General features: G+C 46.0%; 1 protein-coding gene and 1 non-coding gene across 2 annotated transcripts; both read right to left on the bottom strand.

Annotated features, from left to right (window-relative positions):
- Positions 1 to 281: 281 nt before the first annotated feature.
- Positions 282 to 8,011, bottom strand: IZUMO2 (IZUMO family member 2). Its single transcript, XM_043434917.1, has 7 exons — positions 7,780 to 8,011; positions 7,543 to 7,617; positions 3,816 to 3,902; positions 3,552 to 3,572; positions 2,394 to 2,474; positions 1,015 to 1,141; positions 282 to 516 (listed from the first exon to the last, which is right to left on the bottom strand). Exons 1-7 carry the CDS (start codon positions 8,009 to 8,011, stop codon positions 474 to 476), a joined length of 666 nt encoding a protein of 221 aa, XP_043290852.1. The 3' UTR covers positions 282 to 473.
- On the bottom strand, positions 5,710 to 5,782 carry TRNAG-UCC. Its single transcript has one exon. It is a non-coding gene; the product is annotated as a tRNA-Gly (tRNA).
- Positions 8,012 to 20,179: the final 12,168 nt, after the last annotated feature.

Genomic DNA, 20,179 nt, shown 5'->3' on the forward strand with positions numbered 1-20,179 from the left:
TCAATTGGAGATGGTTCTGTTTCAGAGGTCACCTCCTCTGTTATCTCTCTTCAAGACCGCCCCAAAGTGAGCTCTACTGTGCAGGTATTAAAATTGGTATCTTGGCAACAGGTAAGATAGGTATCAGGCAACAGGCAAGCTTTTGACCTTTATGGTCGCACCACAGTGCTTCTCCTTTCAGATGCATTTTTCCCCCCCCAAAAAAGTAGGAATGCTTGCCCCCTTCAAGTCCTCATCGTAGGTTATCGATCACTCTTGAAAGTCTAAATAACTTCTACTTTGAATTAGGGCAATTGGAATTGACAGATGAGTGAGACATGGTCCCAACCCTTGAGAAGCACTCAGTCAGGGGAGCAGAGCCGGACACCAGCTGAGGCAGAGTCCTCCAGATACTGATGGAGACATAGAGGAATTTGTCACAGACTTTAATAAACTTCTTTTCCTTTCCCCTTACAGACCTCAAAACCAGCGCCCTACTGAAGCAGGAGTTTTCGGTTTCGCCTGTATGTAATAGCCCTGGTCAGAGAGAAAAAGCCCACCGGTTAGAAAAAGAACTTCAGACCCCCACCAGGTCTACCGACCACCCAAAACCATCCCTCCAATCATCGGCTTTATTTGGCTCAGCCAGTGACATCATGAGTCTCCGGGCAGATTTCCAGGGTTCTCAGCCAATCAGTTACATGAGGAGGGAGGAGAGAAAAGTTGGGACTGGGAGAGAGGGTATAAAATGTGGAAACAGAAAGAAGGGAAAACGACAGGAGGCTCTGGATTGAGGACCCAGGAAAGAGATAATGGGGCCCAGGGGTGGGGGAGGAAGCAGAGAGGAGAGCGAGAGATGGTCAGAGAGATATGAAAGAAAGGAAAAAGAGATAGTGAGGGGGCGGAGAGACAGAGGCATAAAGTGACTGTGGAGAGATTCCCAAATGAGAGAGTGACTGATCCAGGGCAGTGCCTTTCCTTGAGGGGCCCAGTGGGGGCATTTGGCGACCTCAGGAGAGGGCAGGGATGACTCACGAAGCCACGATGACACCGAAGGCCAAGACAGCCAGACACACGGAAATGATGCTGCCAGTCAGGCCAGGATTCCATTGGAATTCATTTTTCTTATGATACTGCAGGTCCATGCGGGGCTGCCCGTCGACTGGGGTGGAGGGGCGGGCGGTGGGGAGGGAGGGGAAACAGCCCGACCTCCAAGTCATCACCCTTCCTTGGGCATGCACCCACACCAATCTGCTCACTCGGCAACCTGGCCAGGGTCAGGCCCCTCTCCCGCTTCTCCCTGCTTGGTCCCTGCCCTTTCCTGGGTCTGAGTTTTTCATTCATCCATTCCTCATATTCTGTGTCCCAGGCATCGTTCTAGGCTTTTGGGATACTGCTGGGAATTCCTGTGGCAAACATCCTTGCCCTCATGGAGCAGTCAACATAGCAGCACATTGACAGTGAAGAGCCCAGCGCCAAATGCATCTCATTCGATGGGGGGTGGAGGTGGCGGGGAGGACTTGGTGAAAATGCTAGTCCCTCAGTTCTGACTCTTTGCAACCCCATGGACTGTAGCCTGCCTGTTTCCTCTGTCCACAGAATTCTCCAGGCAAGAATACTGGAGTGGGTTGCCATTCCCTTCTTCAGGGGATCTTCTTGACCCAGAGATAAAACCAGGTCTCCTGCAGTGCAGGCAGATTCTTTACCATCTGAGCCACAGGGAAGCCCACATCTCACAGGGAAGTGATCCTTTAGTGTGTGATCAGGGAGCTGTCTCTGAGGAGGGGAATTCTGAGACTTTATTGAAGTAAGGAAGAGAGAGGAAAGTGAGAGAGAGAGTGGGAACAGCATGTGAAAAGGTTGAACATGACTTTTCAATCTTGATGGATTTATAGCAGTTCACTGTATCATGCTTTGTACTATAAAGATACATATTTTTAAAGCCTCTGAATGAGTGAATTCAGCACATCCTGCCATAGTCCCCAAGTATGGCACTGGCTATAAATAAAATGCTTTTCAAGTACCTGCCATTTTGGCCTTAGAAGCATTGTAAAGTTACAGAGGAGGAATTAGGAGGAGGAAAGTGAATTTCAGAACATGGAAGCAACTTCTGTGCCATACAGTAATCAAATGGCAAGGGAAGTGTTCAAGGTTGTATGTGGGAGACCTCAAAAGCCATATTCAGGAGTTCTCTCATGGTCGGGTGGCTAAGACTCTGCCCGCACTCCCAATACAGGGGGCCGTGTGTTCCATCCCTGATCAGAGAATTAGATCCCACATGCTGCAGCTAAGACCTGGTACAGCCAAACAAATAAATACACAAACATCTTTTTAAAAAGCCGTATTCACTGGGATGTGGCTGACTTCACCTCTCATGCACCTGTCCCATGCCTTCCCCTACCCTAGGAGCTTACTGAAACAGTACTTTGCTCTGATGCATTTGGGACTGATCATCTGACAATGTAAACAATCCAGGACTTCTTCTTTCAGCAAGCCTGAGCAAGAGGAAAGGGAGAAGTGGGATAAGGGGAGATATCAGAGGACTGGCAAAGGGCAGGAAGGCAGAAGGGGAAAGAAGAGAGGGAGTCCCTTGGCCTTCCTGAATTTGGAGGTCCCATTTTGCTCAATGCACTGATGGGTCACATTAAAAATAATAAGTACATAATTACTGAAGAGTGGAACTCAGTTGTGTAGTTGACTTAACATTCAGTTGGTAGACATGTGATTATGTTAAATTGATTTTAAATTAAATGTCTACCGAAAGAATGTGTGTACTTCTCTATTCCTATTCTGCTGCCCCTGGAGGCACAGACTGGCTGCCTGCTCACTCATGTGCCTTCCCCGCTTCCTGACACACAGGAAGACTACATTTCCCAAGCTCCTTTGCAGTAGTTTGCACCCATGTGACTGAGTTCTGGCCAATGGAAAGTGGGCAGAGGGATGTATGTCACTCCCAGACCTAGTTATAAAAGGCCCTGCGGGATTCTCTATTCATTCTCCCTTCTGAAGCTAGCTTAGCAGCCATGACATAGGTGCAGCCTGGACCCTTGAGCCACTTGGAAGATCTGTTCAACTCTCAATGGAGTTTTGGCAAAAGAGAAATAAACCTTTTCTGTTAAACCACTGAAATGTAGGGGTTTATTTTTCATTACAACATAGCCTATCCTAGCCTAAAATCTCCCCCACAAATCCTTTTTTGAAGGTTGCAATGACTTTCATAAGCCCTCAAAAATCAGATATCCCTTGGTGCCATATCTTTGGGGTGGAGGAAACACCAGGTGGAGTAGGTGTGATAGCAGGGCTTGATTTGGGGGGGACAAGGTCAAAAGGGGGTAAAGTGAAGTGAAAGTTGCTCAGTCATGTCCGACTCTTTGTGATTCAATGGACTATACAGTCCATGGAATTCTCCAGGCCAGAATACTGAAGTGGGTAGCCTTTCCCTTCTCCAGGGGATCTTCCGAACCCAGGTCTCCCACATTGCAGGCGGATTCTTTACCAGCTGAGCCACAAGGGAAGCCCAAAAGGGTAGGAGGGTAGCAAAGGGAAGAACAGACAAGAAACCCAGGACTTACGGCAAATTTTGGGATCGCAGGCTGCAAGAGAAAAGAACAGAGGTGACTTAGATTGGGCCAGCAATTTAAGAATTTAATGGGAAAGGACTGGGAGAGGGAGGAAGGAGTGAGATTGGAAAAGGAGAGAAGGGATTTTGGGGGAGAGGCAGAGAAGGCTGAGTCATAGGCGAGTTAAGAGAGGAGTTTGGAAGACAAGGTGGGAGAAGGGAATCAAGTGGTGATGAGGAAGGGGAGAAAGGGGCTTAGTGGAGAGAGATGCCACACCTTTTAATTCATATGATCTTAACACTTTCTTGAGTTCCTTGATTACCCTCTCCCTAAGAGTCACCAGCTCATCCAGCAGAGGCTCATCTGAGGAAGGAAACAGATCCTTATTTGGTGGGAGGCACTCAGCAAGCCGCCCCACCTGCAGCTTCAAAGAGAGGGGGTGATAGGAATTCCCTGCCGGTCCATTGGTTAGGACTCTGAACTTTCACTGCCGAGGGCAGGTGAAATACACCATCAGGTGTATTTCAGTTGAGATACACCATCTCAACTGGTGTATCCCCAGTTGAGATGCAGACAAAACAAATATTTAAAAGAAGAGAGGAGGGATGAGGAAACTCCTTTTCTAAGCAAGACTGTCTATTCCTCTGGATCCACTGGGAAAATCTATGGCCTGGAGGACCTACATCTACCTTCTGATCCGCTGCCAGGACCCAGGCTAAACCATCCTCCTGTGGCCTCAGTTTCCTCATCTGGTAAGTAATAGAAGGGTGGACTCGAGCACCTCTCCTCTCCTTTTCCCTGACCTGCTCTCTTTTTTCTTCTATTCTGTCTACATTCACACCTTCATGATTTCATCCAGCTGAATAGCTTCGTATATTACCTGGACATGCACTGTCCAATATGGCAGTCACTAGATACACATGAGGATTGAGCACTTGAAATGGGCTAGTTTGAATTGAGAGATGATGTTAGTATAAAATGTATGCTGGATTTCAAAGACATGGTATGAAAAAAATAACTGTACGATGTCTCAATAGTTTTTGTGTTGATCTCATGTTCAGACAGTAACATTTCAGGTATTAGGTTAAATAAAATCTATTAAAGTTTATTTTACCTGCTTCTGTTTACCTTTTTCAAAGAAGTGGCTACCAGAAATTTTTAAATGACCTGTGTGACTATTTGTGCCTCACATATCTCCATTGGACACCACCGTTCTATATACACTGATGCCTCCTGAGCTGGTGTCACTAACCTACACCACTCGCTGATATCCAGGGGTATATATCTAACTACCCATTCAGGATCTCCACCTTCAATGTCTAACAGGCATCTTAAACTCAATGAGTCTAAGACTGAACCTTGATATCCTCCTCCAAACCCACTTCCAACTCCATCTGTGAAGACGAAGTCTGTTCCATCTTCATTGAGGGAGCCATCATGTTTCTAGTTACCCAAGCCAAAATCCTTGGTGCTTTGACTCTTTTTTCTTACATTTCACATGCAATTTGTCAACATGCATTTGAGCAAACCCTGTCTGTGAATATTCAAGAGAGGTCCAGAAATCCAACATTTCTTACCTCCTCCAATGCTGCCATCCTGGTGCCAGCCATCATCGTCTCTTGCCTGGGCCATTGATTGCTACAACCTTCTCACTGGTCCCCCAGCCTTCCCTCTTGCCCCGCTAAATCTGTTCTCTGCAGACAGAGGGACCCCATTAAAAGCTCAGGCAGTTCACTAGCATCACGGTTCTGCTCAGAATCCTCCTATGTGACCCAGAGTAGAAGTCAAAAGTCCTGATTATTATAAGTCCCTACCAATTAATGGGTACCAATCTATGCATGCCCACCCCGTTACCTCTAGAATCTCATCCTCTACAGTTCTCCCTTGCTCTCTATTCTCTCCACTCCAGCCTCCCTGGCCTCCTTGAGGTTCTATGAATATGCCAATCATTGACCCATCTCAGGTATTACAGTGGTTATCCTTTCTGCCTTCAGCCTTCTACCCTAGACTTCTACCCCTTCATAGTTGCTTCCCCCTCTCCTCCACATCTTTTCTCATATGCTGATCTTTCAGTGACAACCTTCTTGGCAGCCCAATTTTTTAAAAATCCATCCTTTTATGTATTTATTTTTTTATTTTTGGCTGCACCACGCTGCATGTGAGATCTTAGTTCCCAGACCAGGGATTGAACCCAGGCCCCTTGCAGTGGAAGTGCAGAGTCTTAACCACTGGACTACCAGGGAAGTCCCCTGGTTGCCCTGTTTTTACCTGCAAGCCCTGCCCCTATTCCCAGCACTCCCTATCCCCTGGTCCCTGCTTTATTCTTTTCTCCATGGCATTTGTCCCCATTTGACATACAGTGCAGTGAAGGGTGAACTCAGGAGGCCTGAATTGTTCAAATGTGCACATTCCACAAAAGCTTTGGCTCTCAGCTGACTCCCTACCTCCTGGGAGGTAACCTCTAAGTCCTTTGGAATATCCTGCTTGTCAAGTGTGTCTTTCTTTACTTGGGAGCCTTGGGCCACACCATATAGTCTATGCTAACGATGTGATTCATGGTGGTGGCTGTGGGCCACAAGGTAGCAGGTTGATCTCTGGGGGAGCTGGAGACAGAATAACTAAGATCAGCCACTTGGGTGTTCCATGCCTATGTAGCCAACCTCCAATAATATTAGTTGGTAGAATCATTGACCCAGGCTCTTCAAAGATGCCATTGTCATAAGAGACAGCTGAATCAGAACAGATCCAGGATTGAAAGAAAACTAGCGATGAATGGCATGATTGAGACAATTGGGAACATTTGAATGAAGATTAATTATTAGATGATAGTATGGAATTGTAATATAAATCTGTATACACTGTAATATAAATTCCAAGTTACATTCATTGTGCAAGAGAATGTCCTTTGTTTTTAGGAGATTGCCTGCTGAAGAATTTAGAGTTGAAGTGTCACTAACTCTGAAATGGTTACACACACACACACACAGACCAAATGTGGCAATAGGTTACCATGTAGTGAAATATTAAGAATGGTGATTTCCCTGGTGGCTCAGACAGGAAAGTGTCTGCCTACAATGCGGGAGACCCAGGTTTGATCCCTGGGTCAGGAAGATCCTCTGGAGAAGGAAATGGCATCCCACTCCAGTAATCTTGCCTGGAAAATCCCATGGATGGAGGAGCCTGATAGGCTGCAGTCCACGGGGTCCCAAAGAGTTGGACACAAATGAGTGACTTTACTTTCACTTTACAGTGGCTAAGACGTCCTGCTCCCAATGCAGGGGGCCCTGGTTTGATCCCTGGTTGGGGAACTGGATTCCACATGCTGCAACTAAGACGTGGCACAGCCAAATAAAACTATTAAAAAGAATGGTATGTAGGTGCTTATTGTATTATTCATGCAACTTTTCTATCAGAATTTCTTCCAAATATAAAAATCATTTTTTTAAGAGGTGAGAGCTTTAAAAATGACTATGTTTAGGCCCCGTCCCCTATATTCTGATTTAATTGGCAGGGGCTGCTGCCTGAGCTCCTAGACTGTTTTAAAAGTTTCCCACGGGATTCCAGCCTACAGCCCGAGTTGAGACCTGCGGCTATAAGCTTTTTTGTGAAGTTCCATCCAGACAGTCAATATTTTCAGCGTTAAAGGCCATATGGTCATTGTTCCTACTCAGCTCTGCCTTGCTGAGCAGGAGCAACATAAACAATACATACATAAATGGGTGTGGTTGTGTTCCAATAAAACTTTATTTGCAACAAACAAAAAAACGGGGCTGGCATGTTGCCTAACCGCTCTGAGCCTCAGTCTTCCCCTCTGTAAAGGGCAGATCACAACAACGCCCACCTTGATGAACTGTCCTAGGCTTTTCTAGAACTTTGTCAGACACACAGTAAAGGCTATACGTGCGATTGCTTTTATTTTTATATGAAGAGAAGGCCTAGTGGACCGATGGAAAGGGAGGAGAGGCAAGGGAGCTGGGAGAAGGTTTTCCCTCTTAGCTCCTACCTCTCAGAGAATTAGCCATTAAGTTGCTTGTTTGATTCTTGACAAAGGACGCCACTAGGTCCAGATGGTCTATCCCTGGGGACGAGAGGGGAGGAAATTCCCGTGGGTCCCTGGGAAAGCCAAGGGACTGGCCCCGCCCTCCCCCTCTCGAGGGCGTGGCCTCCCCGCCCAGCCTCCAGCTAGCCCACTGGGCCCTTTCGCCAAGGTCCAGGGCCCTCTCCCCGCCCCAGCACGCACCCACTCTGCCCACAAAGGCGTTCAGCGCGTAGTCCCGGAAGAAAGGCCCTTCCATGCCCCGCAGCACGACCTGAGCGCGGGCCTGCAGCTGCCCTTGTTGGAACCGGCTGGGGATGAGGGCGAGGCGCAGCTGCTTCAAGGCCTCCCGCACCGAGTGGTCACACTGCAGGCAGCCCCAGTCTCGGCGGGCGCTCAGGCCCAGGAGCAGCAGAAGGGCCCAGGCCAGAGGCATGGCGGGGCCTTTGTGACGTCACAGAGGGCACCCCGGTCGGCCCCGCCCCTCAGGCAGAGGCGGGGTCAGGGAGGCCCAGGGGAGTGCGCCTGGGGCGAGTTGGCTGAGCACCTACTATGTGCCGGGCGTGGAACTGGAGCTAAAGAGACAGTCTTCAAAACCCAGAAGTCTCTGCCCTGCCCTCTTGGATCTAACATTCATTCTTTTACCTTATGTGTACTGAGCACCTACTGTGTGCCAGATGCTCCTCCAGAAACTAGGGTTAGAGCTGAGAAAAGCAGGAGATCCTTGCTGTCTTCACCACTTACATTCTTTAATTCAACAGATATTTACTGAACACCTACTATGTGCCCGGCCCAGTTCTAGGTGCCTGATGGAGCTCGGAGGCAAACAGAGATAGTCTCTACTCACATAGTTTACAGTTAAAGAAATGTCAGTGGAAAGCCCACTCTGTACTGGGCACTGGAGACAGACTGAAGGAGATGGACACAGTTCCTGTTCATGGGGTTCCTTCTGGCAGAGGTGGAAGGGGGTGCAGCCAGAAAAAGAAATGTAAAACCTAGTAAACAGATTAGTAAATAAGATCATGACACAGCATTAAGTGCTGAGAAGCAAATAAACCTTGTGATACATGATGAGCTCCTGGTATGCTAGTGCCCCAAGGTCAGGGTTGTGTTCACTGCTCTTGTCTAATGTCTGACACGCCCTAGGTGCTCCATAAATATTTAACAAATTCAGTGACTCCACAGAAGAGGAAAATGTACATTGTTTTTGCCCTGGGTTTTTTTTTTTTTTTTTTAAATCTTCAAACCTAGAGAAAATTTGCAGGAGCAGTACAATAAATACTTGAATATACCTTATTAATACTCACATCCACTGTATCTCTCTCTTTCCAAAATGAAGTAGGGCAAAGGCTAACAGTTTTGCAAACTTTAAGAGGGTCATAGCAAACACCCTCTTCCAACAACACAAGAGACAACTCTACACATGGACATTACCAAATGGTCAATACTGAAATCAGAGTGATTACATTCTTTGCAGCCGAAGATGGAGAAGCTTTATACGGTCAGCAAAAACAAGACTGGGAGCTGACTGTGGTTCAGATCATGAACTCCTTATTGCAAAATTCTGACTTAAATTGAAGAAAGTAGGGAAAACCACTAGACCATTCAGGTATGACCTAAATCAAACCCCTTACGATTATACAGTGGAAGTGACAAATAGATTCAAGGGATTACACATGATAGACAGAGTGCCTGAAGAACTACAAACAGGTTCGTGACATTGTACAGGAGGCAGTGACCAAGATCATCCCCAAGAAAAAGAAATGCAAAAAGGCAAAATGGTTGTCTGAGGAAGTCTTACAAATAGCTGAGAAAAGAAGAGGCGCTAAAGGCACAGGAGAAAAGGAAAGATATACCCATCTGAATGCAGAGTCCCAAAGAACAGCAAGGAGAGATAAGAAAGCCTTCCTCAGTGATCAATGCAAAGAAATAGAGGAAAACAATAGGATAGGAAAGGCTAGAGATCTCTTTAAGAAAATATAACATATAGAGATTAATTAAATGTTAGTTTCAGTTAAAAATGGCAAAGGATTTGAATAGATACTTCTCCAAAGAAGAGCTAAGAATGGCAAATTAGCACTTGAAAAGATGCTCAGCGTCACTGAGCATTAGGAGAATGCAAATCAGAACCACAGTGAGAGGACCTTCCTGGTGGTGCAGTGGATAAGAATCCTCCTGCCAATGCAGGGGACACGGGTTCGATCCCTGGTCCAGGAAGATCCCTCGTGCCAAGGAGCCGCTAAGCTTGTGCACCACAACTGCTGAGCCAGTGCTCTAGAGCCTGTGAACTGCAACTGCTGCGCCCACATGCGGCAACTACTGAAGCCCGTGTCCCCCTGGAGCCTGTGCTCCGCAACAAGAGAAGCCACAACGAGAAGCCCAGGTACCACAGTTACAGAGTAGCCCCCGATCTCCAGAACTAAAGAAAGCCCAAGGACAGCAGCGAAGACCTGGCACAGCCAAAAATAAATAAAGAAATGATCAAAAAATAAAAAAACCACAAAGAGCTACCACCTCACACCAATTAAGATGGCTCCGATCTAAAACCAGAAAATGACAAGTGTTGGTAAAGATGTGGAGAAATGGAACCCTTGTGCACTGTCTTTGGGAATGTAAAATGGCACCTCTTCGATGGAAAACGGTATGGATGTTTCTCAAATAATCAGAAATAAAATTACTATATGACCCAGCAATTTGACTTCTGGGTTTTTTATCCAAAAGAATTGAAAGCAGAGACTGAAAAAACCCATCTTCATAGCACCATTATTTACAAAAACTGAAATGTGGAAGCAATCCATCGACTAACAAATGGGTAAACAAAACGTGGTGTACACAAGCAGCGGGATGTTATTTAGGCAAAAAGGAAGGAAATTCTGATATATGTGACAGCATGGGAAAAACTTGCTGGTCACTATGCTGAGTGGAATAAAGCCAGTCACAAAAGACACATACTGCATAATTCTGCTTGTACAAGGTACCTAAAATACCTCAAGTAAATTCACACTCAGGATATTTAATATTGGTTTGACTGGTTTAGCCATATTTGGACTTTCCTAAATGCCTCCTGATGCTTTGCTGCTTCACCTCCTCTGAGAAGCCCTCCCACATTACTCCTCCCTGTCTGCCTCTGTTATCCTCTATTTTGGGGATCAGCCTACACCCTGAAAGGGCCAGGTTGTAAATATTTTAGGATTTGTGATCCATAGTTCCCTTGCTACTGTAATACGAAAGCAGCCACAGACAATATGGATATGAAAAGATGTGGCTGTGTCCTAATAAAACTTTATTTATAGACACTGAAATTCAAATTGCATGTTTTCACATGTCACAAAATATTATTCCCACTTTTTTTTAACCTTTCAGTTGAGTCGCTCAGTCGTGTCCGACTCTTTGTGACTCCATGGACTGCAGCACGCCAGGCCTCCCTGTCCATCACCAACTCCCAGAGTTTACTCAAACTCATGTCCATTGAGTCGGTGAGGCCATCCAACCATCTCATCCTGTCTCCCCCTTCTCCTCCTGCCTTCAGTCTTTTCCAGCATCAGGGTCTTTTCAAATGAATCAGCTCTTCGCATCAGGTGGCCAAAGTATTGGAGTTTCAGCTTCAACATCAATCCTTCCAATTAATATTCAGGACTGATTTCCTTTAGGATGGACTGGTTGGATCTCCTTGCAGTCTGAGGGACTCTCAAGCGTCTTCTCCAACACCACCGTTCAAAAGCATCAATTCTTCGGCACTCAGCTTTCTTTATAGTCCAACTCTCACATCCACACATGACTAACATTTAGAGATGTAAAAGCTATTTTTAGCTGAAGAGTCGTGGTGGTTTGCTATTAACTCTAATTCATTATCCTGTTAGTTTCTGCCATAACATTAATTATAATTTATAATTATTTTTTCTTTCTTTTATATCATCTGATAAGCCCCTTGAGGCCAAGAACCACGTGTATCTTCTTCACCAGCATGTCCCCAACCCCCAGGAGGGAACCTGTAATCTATTCAAACGTAGATTAAAAAAAAAAGGAACCTCAATTCAGTTATCGAAACCCTTTAAATGTGTTTGGAAAAACATTTAAGTATGGGAATCTACCTCTTCAACTGTAAATGTAATAAAATCTAAATAGAGCTCAAGTGTTTTTAATGAAAAAACTAGTGTCTACATTGATCTGGGCTGTCCTGAGAACATTTTAAAGGCTTAGTACAATAATAGGTAAACTAGTTCAATAATTTGTATATTGGTTGCAAGTTGAAGTGATAATATTTTGGATCTGTTGAGTTAAAGAAAACACTATAATTAGTGTCACCTGTTTCTTTTTACCTTTTATTTTGGCCAGCAGAAAGTGTGAAATCACATGTGGGGCTTGAATTATGTTTGAATTAGACATTGCTGGTCTAGCACATAGATGGTGCCAATAGGTATCATTTGAATTGAATTAGATATGATTCTAATTCTAATTGAATTAGCTGGGGTTAATGGGAAGAATTCTCCAAACCAGGCTTCAGCAATACATGAACCATGAACTTCCAAATGTTCAAGCTGGTTTTAGAAAAGGCAGAGGAACCAGAGATCAAATTGCCAACATTCTCTGGATCATCGAAAAAGCAAGAGAATTTCAGAAAACATCTATTTCTGCTTTATTGACTATGCCAAAGCCTTTGACTGTGTGGATCACAATAAACTGTGGAAAATTCTGAAAGAGATGGGAATACCAGACCACCTGACCTGCCTCCTGAGAAATCTGTATGCAGGTCAGGAAGCAACAGTTAGAACTGGACATGGAACAACAGACTGGTTCCAAATAGGGAAAGGAGTACGTCAAGGCTGTATATTGTCACTCTGCTTATTTAACTTAAATGCAGAGTACATCATGAGAAACGCTGGGCTGGATGAAGTACAAGCTGGAATCAAGATATGCTGATGACACCGCCCTTATGGCAGAAAGTGAAGAAGAACTAAAGAGCCTCTTGATGAAAGTGAAAGAGGAGAGTGAAAAAGTTGGCGTAAAGCTCAACATTCAGAAAACTAAGATCATGGCATCTGGTCCCATCACTTCATGGCAAATAGATGGGGAAACAGTGGAAACTGACAGACTTTAATTTTTTGGGCTCCAAAATCACTGCAGATGGTGATTGCAGCCATGAAATTAAAAGATGCTTGCTCCTTGGAAGGAAAGTTATGACCAACCTAGACAGCATATTAAAAAGCAGAGACATTACTTTGCCAACAAAGGTCCGTCTAGTCAAGGCTATGGTTTTTCCAGTGGTCATGTATGGATGTGAGAGTTAGACTATAAAGAAAGGTGAGCACTGAAGAACTGATGCTTTTGAACTGTGGTGTTGGAGAAGACTCTTGAGAGTCCCTTGGACTGCAAGGAGATGCAACCAGTCCATCCTAAAGGAGATCAGTCCTGGGTGTTCATTGGAAGGACTGATGTTGACGCTGAAACTCCAATACTTTGGCCACCTGATGCGAAGAGCTGACTCATTTCCCCTTGATGTTGGGAAAGATTGAGGGCAGGAGGAGAAGGGGGTGACAGAGGATGAGATGGTTGGATGGCATCACCGACTCAATGGACATGAGTTTGAGTAAACTCCGGGAGTTGGTGATGGACAGGGAGGCCTGGCGTGCTGCGATTCATGGGGTGGCAAAGAGTGGGACACGACTGAGCGACTGAACTGAATGGGAAGAAAAAGAATGACTCAAGGTGTAATGGGGAGATTAGACCACAAGAGGGTGCTCTCACCCCAGTGAAATTCTCTTTTCCACCTGAGAAATCTCACTCTTGGCTTCCTGCCGCCCTTGCCTACCTTTCCCAGATGTAGCCACTTAAAATTACAGCTAATGGGGTGCAGATTAAACTTTGAGACATGAATCGAGATATGACCTTGCCCGTTCTTTCCTTTTTCCCTATTACCATGCCTCAGGCAGGCAGGGAGGCAAGGGGCTATTTGCCCTAAGAAAAGAAGTTGTCAGAAGGGGATCGAAAACAAAGGTGGGGAAACAACTGCAAATTCCTCCGCTTCTAAGCCCCAAAGCCTCAGGTCCAGGTGGGAGGCAGGAAGCATCAGGGAGCAGAACAGGTTTGGTGTCTCTGATGATGTAGCCACGCTAAAGCGCCATTTGGTAGAACTTGGTTAACTTGATTATCTGCAGGCGTCACAGTCTGGCAATCCCACTGCTTTTAGAGAAGAGGCTGAAGTCGTTCTCACACTCGCCCAACAGGGAAAGAGATGTTCAACCCACTGGTGTTTCTAGTGGGGGGGGGGGGGTCAAAGGCAAGCTGGTGTTCATCACCTGGGAGGAGGAGGTGTCTGTGGGCGTCCAGAACGGGGGGTTCTGTGGGTGGGGAGCAACAGACTAGGCTGTGCTCACACACCAGGAAAACATCTGAGTGAAAAATACTTAAAAAACAACCCAGTGCTGTTTATATAAATGTAAAATGCATGTGTCCTAAATAAAAACACACAATTGTAAGGGCACCTGCAAAGAAAAGAACCACAATGAACATGATAAAATAGTGACTCTGGCTGGGAAGGAAAAGAAAGCAGGTGGTGAGGGCAAACGACTAAATGAATAAGAAATAGATAAAACACTGACTTTTGTGTCAACCAGGCAGTTAAGGGTCCTTCTGGGGTCAGACTGCCCGTTTTAATTATTATTAGTTAAAATTAAGCTCTGCCACTTAATAATTGGGAGCCATCAGTGAGATTGGGTAATTCTCTCTGTGCCTCAACTGCCTCATCCATAAAATGGGATAACAAGAGTCCCGAAGTTATAGGGTTCTCCCAAGAATGAAAAACATAGAATATAAGAAGGCTGAACGTCGAAGAACTGATGCCTTTGAATTGTGGTGCTGGAGAAGGCTCTTGAGAGTCCCTTGGATTGCAAGGAGATCAAACCAGTCAATCCTAAAAGAAATCAACCCTGAATATTCATTGGAAGGACTGATGCTGAAGTTGAAGCTCCAATACTCTGGCCACCCGATGTGAAGAGCAGACTCATTGGAAAAGACCCCGATGTTGGGAAAGATTGAAGACAAAAGGAGAAGGGGGGTTACAGAGGATGAGATGGTTAGAGAGCTTCACTGACTCAATGGATGTGAATTTCAGCATACTCGGGGAGATAGTGGAGGACAGAGGAGCCTGGCAAGCCACAGTTCATGGGGTCCAAAGAATCGAACACAACTTAGCAACTGAGCTACAACAATATAAAGAGTTTACAATAGTACATAGCAAGGGCTATCTAACAGCTGGTTATTTTTGTACCTTTTACGAACTGAAGATTATTTACTTAATCTTCTGCACCTGAAGTTATTAGAAATGGAAAGGAACAGGGAGGCCTTTTGAGCTGGGGGAGGGGAGAGAGTTGTGAGAGAAAACAAGATTTGCATGTGAGCATGGGGACTTCTGCGTATGGCAGGGGTGAGGGGGCATGTAAGATGCTTGTATTAGTCAGAGGGCTGGATTATGCTTCCATAACAAATAGCCTGCATATCTCAGTGGCTTAAAACAACAAACTTATTTTTTTATGATGTCATTTTGGCTGGTTGGTCAGAACTCTGGCAGAGGGGGAAAAGGAAGAGAACCCACAGTTCTTAAATGCTTCCACTCTCAAATGACACCTGCTTATTGGCCAAATGAGTCACAAGGCCACCATCACACTTTACCAGAATGAGGAAGAATGATCCTTTAGGAGTCCAGAAGGATTAAGGGTTGGAATATTTGTGAGCAGCTTGAATGATCAGCTTGAGGCCTTCTTTAAACTTAGGGACCTGAGAGGTGAGAAAACTTATCCTGAATGTCGAGGGCTGGCTCACAGAGAAGACAAGCCTGTCAGAAAACTTCTCTCATGCCATTATGGTGGGGTAGTGTAATAGTCACCTACAGCTGTGTAACAAAGTACCCCCCAGAAGGAGAGGATGGGACGAATTTCGAGAGCAGCGCTGAAACATATACATTACCATATGTAAAATAGATAGCTAGTAGGAAGTTGCTACATATCATCGGGAGCTCAAGCTAGTGCTCTGTAACAACCTAGAAGGCTGGGATGGGGTGAGGGGTGGGAGGGAGGTTCAAGAAGGAAGGGACATATGTATCCTTATAGAACCAATACAACATTGTAAAACTATTATCTTCCAATTAAAGGAAAAAGTACCCCCAAACACACTGCCTGAAAACTACAATAAATGTTTGTTATCTCACAGTTTTCCGTGGGTCAGGTATTAGGAAGTGGATAGCTCTGTCACAGGGTCTTGTGATGTTCAGCCTGGGCTGCAGTCATCCGAGGGCAAGACTGGGGCTGGAGAATCTGCTTCAGGATGGCTCGTTGGCAAGCTAGCACTGGCTCTTGGCAGAGAGTGTTGTATCCTTGCTGTGTGGGTCTCTCCACAGGCTTGCCAAGGGTCCACAATGTGTAGCAGCTGGCTTTCCCCAGAGCGAACATTCCAAAAGAAAGCCAGGAGGAAGCAGCCATGTCTTCCGTGACCTAGTCTCTGAAGGCACACACCACTGCTTCTACCATATTCTATCTGTCAGAAGCAAGCCAGTGAGTCTGGCTCACATTCAAAGCAAGGGGAATTAGTCTCCAGCTGGGGACTTCCCTGGTGGCTCAGACAGTAAAGCGTCTGCCTACAGCGAGTGAGACCCGAGTTCAGTCCTTGGGTCGGGAAGATCTCCTGGAGAAGGAAATGGCAACCCACTCCAGTGTTCTTGCCTGGAAAATCCCATGGACGGAGAAGCCTGGTAGGCTACAGTCCATGGGGTCGCAAAGAGTCAGACACGACTGAGCGACTTCACTTCACTTTGAAGGGAGGAGGGTCAAAGAATGTGTGAGTATATTCTAAAACCACCCCTGGCAGCCATATGGTGAAATGGGTGTGTGTCTGGACATCAGAAGTTGCCGTAAACTTCTATAGGCTCAGGGGCACAAGGGAAATGGGGGTAGAAACTGCTAGTTGTTTAGTCGTGTCCGACTCTTTTGCAACCCCATGGACTGTAGCCCTCCAGGCTCCTCTGTCCATGGGATTTTCTAGGCAAGAATACTGGAGTGGGTTGCCATGTCCTTCTCCGGGGGATTTTCCTGGGCCAGGGATCGAACCTGGGTTTCCTGCATTGGCAGGCGGATTCTTTACTACTGAGCCACTAGGGAAGCCTGCTAGTTGCCACCAAAATCTGATGTTCCCCTTGAGCGTGTGTTTAATTCAAGTCATTCTCGTGCCAATCACTCGGTCACAGAACAACACCTTACAGTTGCTGAGTCCTTACTAAGCATCAGGCACCGTCCTAAGTGCTTTCCATTTAATCTCAACAACGACTCAATCAAGGCAGGTACAGTTTGACCTCCATTGACAAACAGGGAAACTTCGGAGTAGAGGCTAAGTAAACTCTTCTAAGGAGGCACAGCTAATAATAAAAACAGTGGGAGGGCTGGGATTTGAACCCAGGCGTTCGGGTTCCAGCATCCAGCCTCTGGAACACAGCACTGTATCATAAAGAAAAGACGTTATGCTCCACGCACCCATTGTGATTGTAAAAAGCGGTGCCCGCTGCTCCATTATTTTCAGAGGATTTCCTGTGCTCTCTGAACCTTGTAAAGTAATTGACATAGAATGGTGTATTGCCTGAATGAAGGCATGATTTAGCACATTTAACGGTCATGCCACTTAAAAAAAAAAATCTCCATTTGACAGCGGTGGAAACTCAGGATTAGCAGGGTCAAGACACTTGCGCTGGGTCGAGTAAATAGAGACAGAAGCAGGAGTGGGACCCGGCGGCCAAGGACGGGGTCGCGGCCATGAGCCGCTTCCCTGGGCAACACCAGTGGCCTGGTTTGGCGTTGGCGCGAGGCAGGCGGGAAAGAATGCCAGGGAAAGGATCTGGGAGGGATTTGGCTCTGAGCCGGGGGGAGGAGGAGGAGGAATGAGAGATGTTAGTGCCAGCGCCCGGGGTGGGGGTGGGGTGGGGTGGGGTGGGGTGGGGGTGGGGCAGGGGGCCGTTTCCCACCGTCTGCAGCCCGGGCCCCGCCCCCACGCCGCAGTCCACACCGCGCGGTGGCAGAAACAGTGGCCTGATCTCAAGCACTGCCGTGGGAGGAGAAATTGGGACAAGCCCTTTGGAAGACTGTTTGGCAGGATCCGGTAGGGCTGGCCGTCTGCACGTGCCCCACTCGGCGTGTGCCGGTGAGAAATGGGTGCACGCGGCCGCCAGGGGGCCAGGAATGCCCCCAGCCCCCATTCTCTGTGAGGATCCCCAAACCAGCCCAACGTCCGTCAGCAAGAGACTCCGCTGGATAAACCTGCTGTGTTCTTTTGTAGATTAGTAAAAATGCATTCCTTTCCCCATTTCAAACCAATCAAGGCTTTCCTTCCCTTTCCAGTAACTGAGTGTTAAAAGGGGCTTCCCAGGTGGCGCTCCTGGTGAAGAACCCGCCTGCCAATGCAGGAGATGTAAGAGACGCGGGTTCGATCCCTGGGTCGGGAAGATCCGCGGGAGGCGGGCACGGCAGCCCACTCCAGTATTCCTGTCTGGAGAATCCCATGGACAGAGGAGCCTGGCAGGCTACAGTCTATGGGTGGCAAAGGGTCTGACAGGACTGAAGCGACTTAGCAGGCACCCAGGTGTAATAAACAAGTGTTGCAGCTTTATGGTTTTTAAAAATATTTTTTGGTTTTTAATGAAAATTTTTAATTTTTATAATTTTTTCATCGACATTGTCTTTTAAATATTTAAAATATTCTTAAACTGTGAACCTTGCTAACATCTCTGTGTTGCCCCTTTGCCAACTCTGTACTTGGACTGTTACTGACCCTCCCCTTCACAAGCCCCTCGTGGACATACACTTTGCCTAATGAGGTTCATTTGGGCCTCTGGTGTCAACCCCCTGCTGCTGCTGCTGCTAGCGAAGTTCTCTACCACTTATTCATTAGCAAGAATACAAGGTTGGACCTTTCAACTGTTAGAACACAATTTTTTAAATTGGCAGGCGCAGGAATGTGGGGCCTTTTTACATTGAGCTTTTGCTAATCCTCAGAGGGTGGCTCAGATGGTAAAGAATCCACTTGCAATGAAGGAGACCTGGGTTTGATCCCGGGGTGGGGAAGATCCCCTGGAGGAGGGCATAGCAACCCACTCTAGTATTCTTGTCTGGAGAATCCCATGGACCGAGGAGCCTGGTGAGTTACAGTCCATGGGGTTGCAGAGTCGACCACTCCTGAGCAACTTACACTAACTAATGAACTTTGCTGGTGCAGTGAGCTGTTGGTGGCACATTCGTCTGATGGAATGCTGCAAGGCACTGAGATGCTTTCCAGACACGCACACTCACTCCGAGGCGCATATCATGCTTGACAGGCAAGGGAAGCCACACGCAAAAGATACCATCTACCATTCCATAGACAGAAAGTTCAAAACAGACCAAAGCAAATATCAGGGTCAGACTGATTGCTTGGCCAATAAATGGAGGAGAAAATCATCAAGTGATGATGGGGAAGTGAGGAGGGCGGGCCTATGACAGAGCGGCTGGCGGGACTCTTTCTTGACCTGCTGGACAAGGGTTTCATTTCATAGCCATCAATTAAGCTGCCAATTGCAATTTTCAAATTCATGTATATACTTTATTCCAGTAAATAAATAACAAAGACTGGTTGTATGGCACAGGGAACTATCTTCAGTATCTTGTAAATAACCTACAATGGAAAAGAATCTGAAAAAGAATATATATTTATGTACAATTGAATCACTTTGCTGTATACTTGAAACTAACACAATATTGTAAATTAAGTCTACTTGGATTAAAAATGGTTAAAAAAATTGTAGTAAAAGACATACAACACAACCTGCTGTTTTCACCATTTTTAAGTATACAAATGTGGTGGCATCTATCGCATTCACGTTCTTGTGCAGCCATCACCATCATCTGTCCCCAGAACATTTTGCATCTGGCAAAACTGAAACTCAGTACCCATTAAGCTCTAACTCCATTCTTCTCTGCAACCCACGGCGTCCAATATTCTAATTTGTCTCTCTGAATTTAACTACTCTGTATGTGCATGCAAGCTACAGTTGTGTCTGACTCTTTGTGACCCCATGGATTGTAGTCCGCCAGGCTCCTCTCTCCAGGGCATTTCCAAAACAAGAATACTGGAGTGGGTTGCCATTTCCTTCTCCAGGGGATCTTGCCAACCAGGGATGGAACCTGAGTCTTCTGCATCTCCTACATTGGCAGGTGGATTCTTTACCACTGAGCCACCTGGGAAGCCCTTAACTACTTTAAGGACCTCATATAAGTGGAATCATGCAGTATTTGCATTTCTGGGACTGGTTTATTTCACTTAACATAATGTCCTTAAGGTTCATCTATGTTGTAGCCTGTGTTGTAATTTCCTTCCTTTCTAAGGCTGATTAATATTCCATTGGATGGATAGACCACATTTTCTATATCCAGTCATCCATCAGCGAACATGTGGGTTGCTTTGACCTTGCATTTTATGTCCTTTTCTAGATGTGTGTTATATTTCACAATAAAGAAAAGCTTTATAAATAAATAATGTGCATCAAAAAGCTAAAAATAGAATTGCCATATAATCCGGCAATTCTACTCCTGGG

The sequence above is a fragment of the Cervus canadensis genome, chromosome 18, assembly GCF_019320065.1.
Source record: "Cervus canadensis isolate Bull #8, Minnesota chromosome 18, ASM1932006v1, whole genome shotgun sequence".
NCBI classification, from domain to species: Eukaryota; Metazoa; Chordata; class Mammalia; order Artiodactyla; family Cervidae; genus Cervus; species Cervus canadensis.

What these genes read in the sequence shown, in the direction of transcription:
- IZUMO2 (XM_043434917.1), bottom strand. Translation starts at nt 8,011, where the DNA reads ATGCCTCTGGCCTGGGCCCTTCTGCTGCTCCTGGGCCTGAGCGCCCGC. An exon ending in CTGCGATCCCAAAATTTGCC is followed by an intron (nt 2,475 to 3,551) that starts GTAAGTCCTGGG and finishes CCTCTTGCTCAG; the next exon opens with GCTTGCTGAAAGAAGAAGTC. An exon ending in TTCGGTGTCATCGTGGCTTC is followed by an intron (nt 517 to 1,014) that starts GTGAGTCATCCC and finishes CTCTCTGACCAG; the next exon opens with GGCTATTACATACAGGCGAA.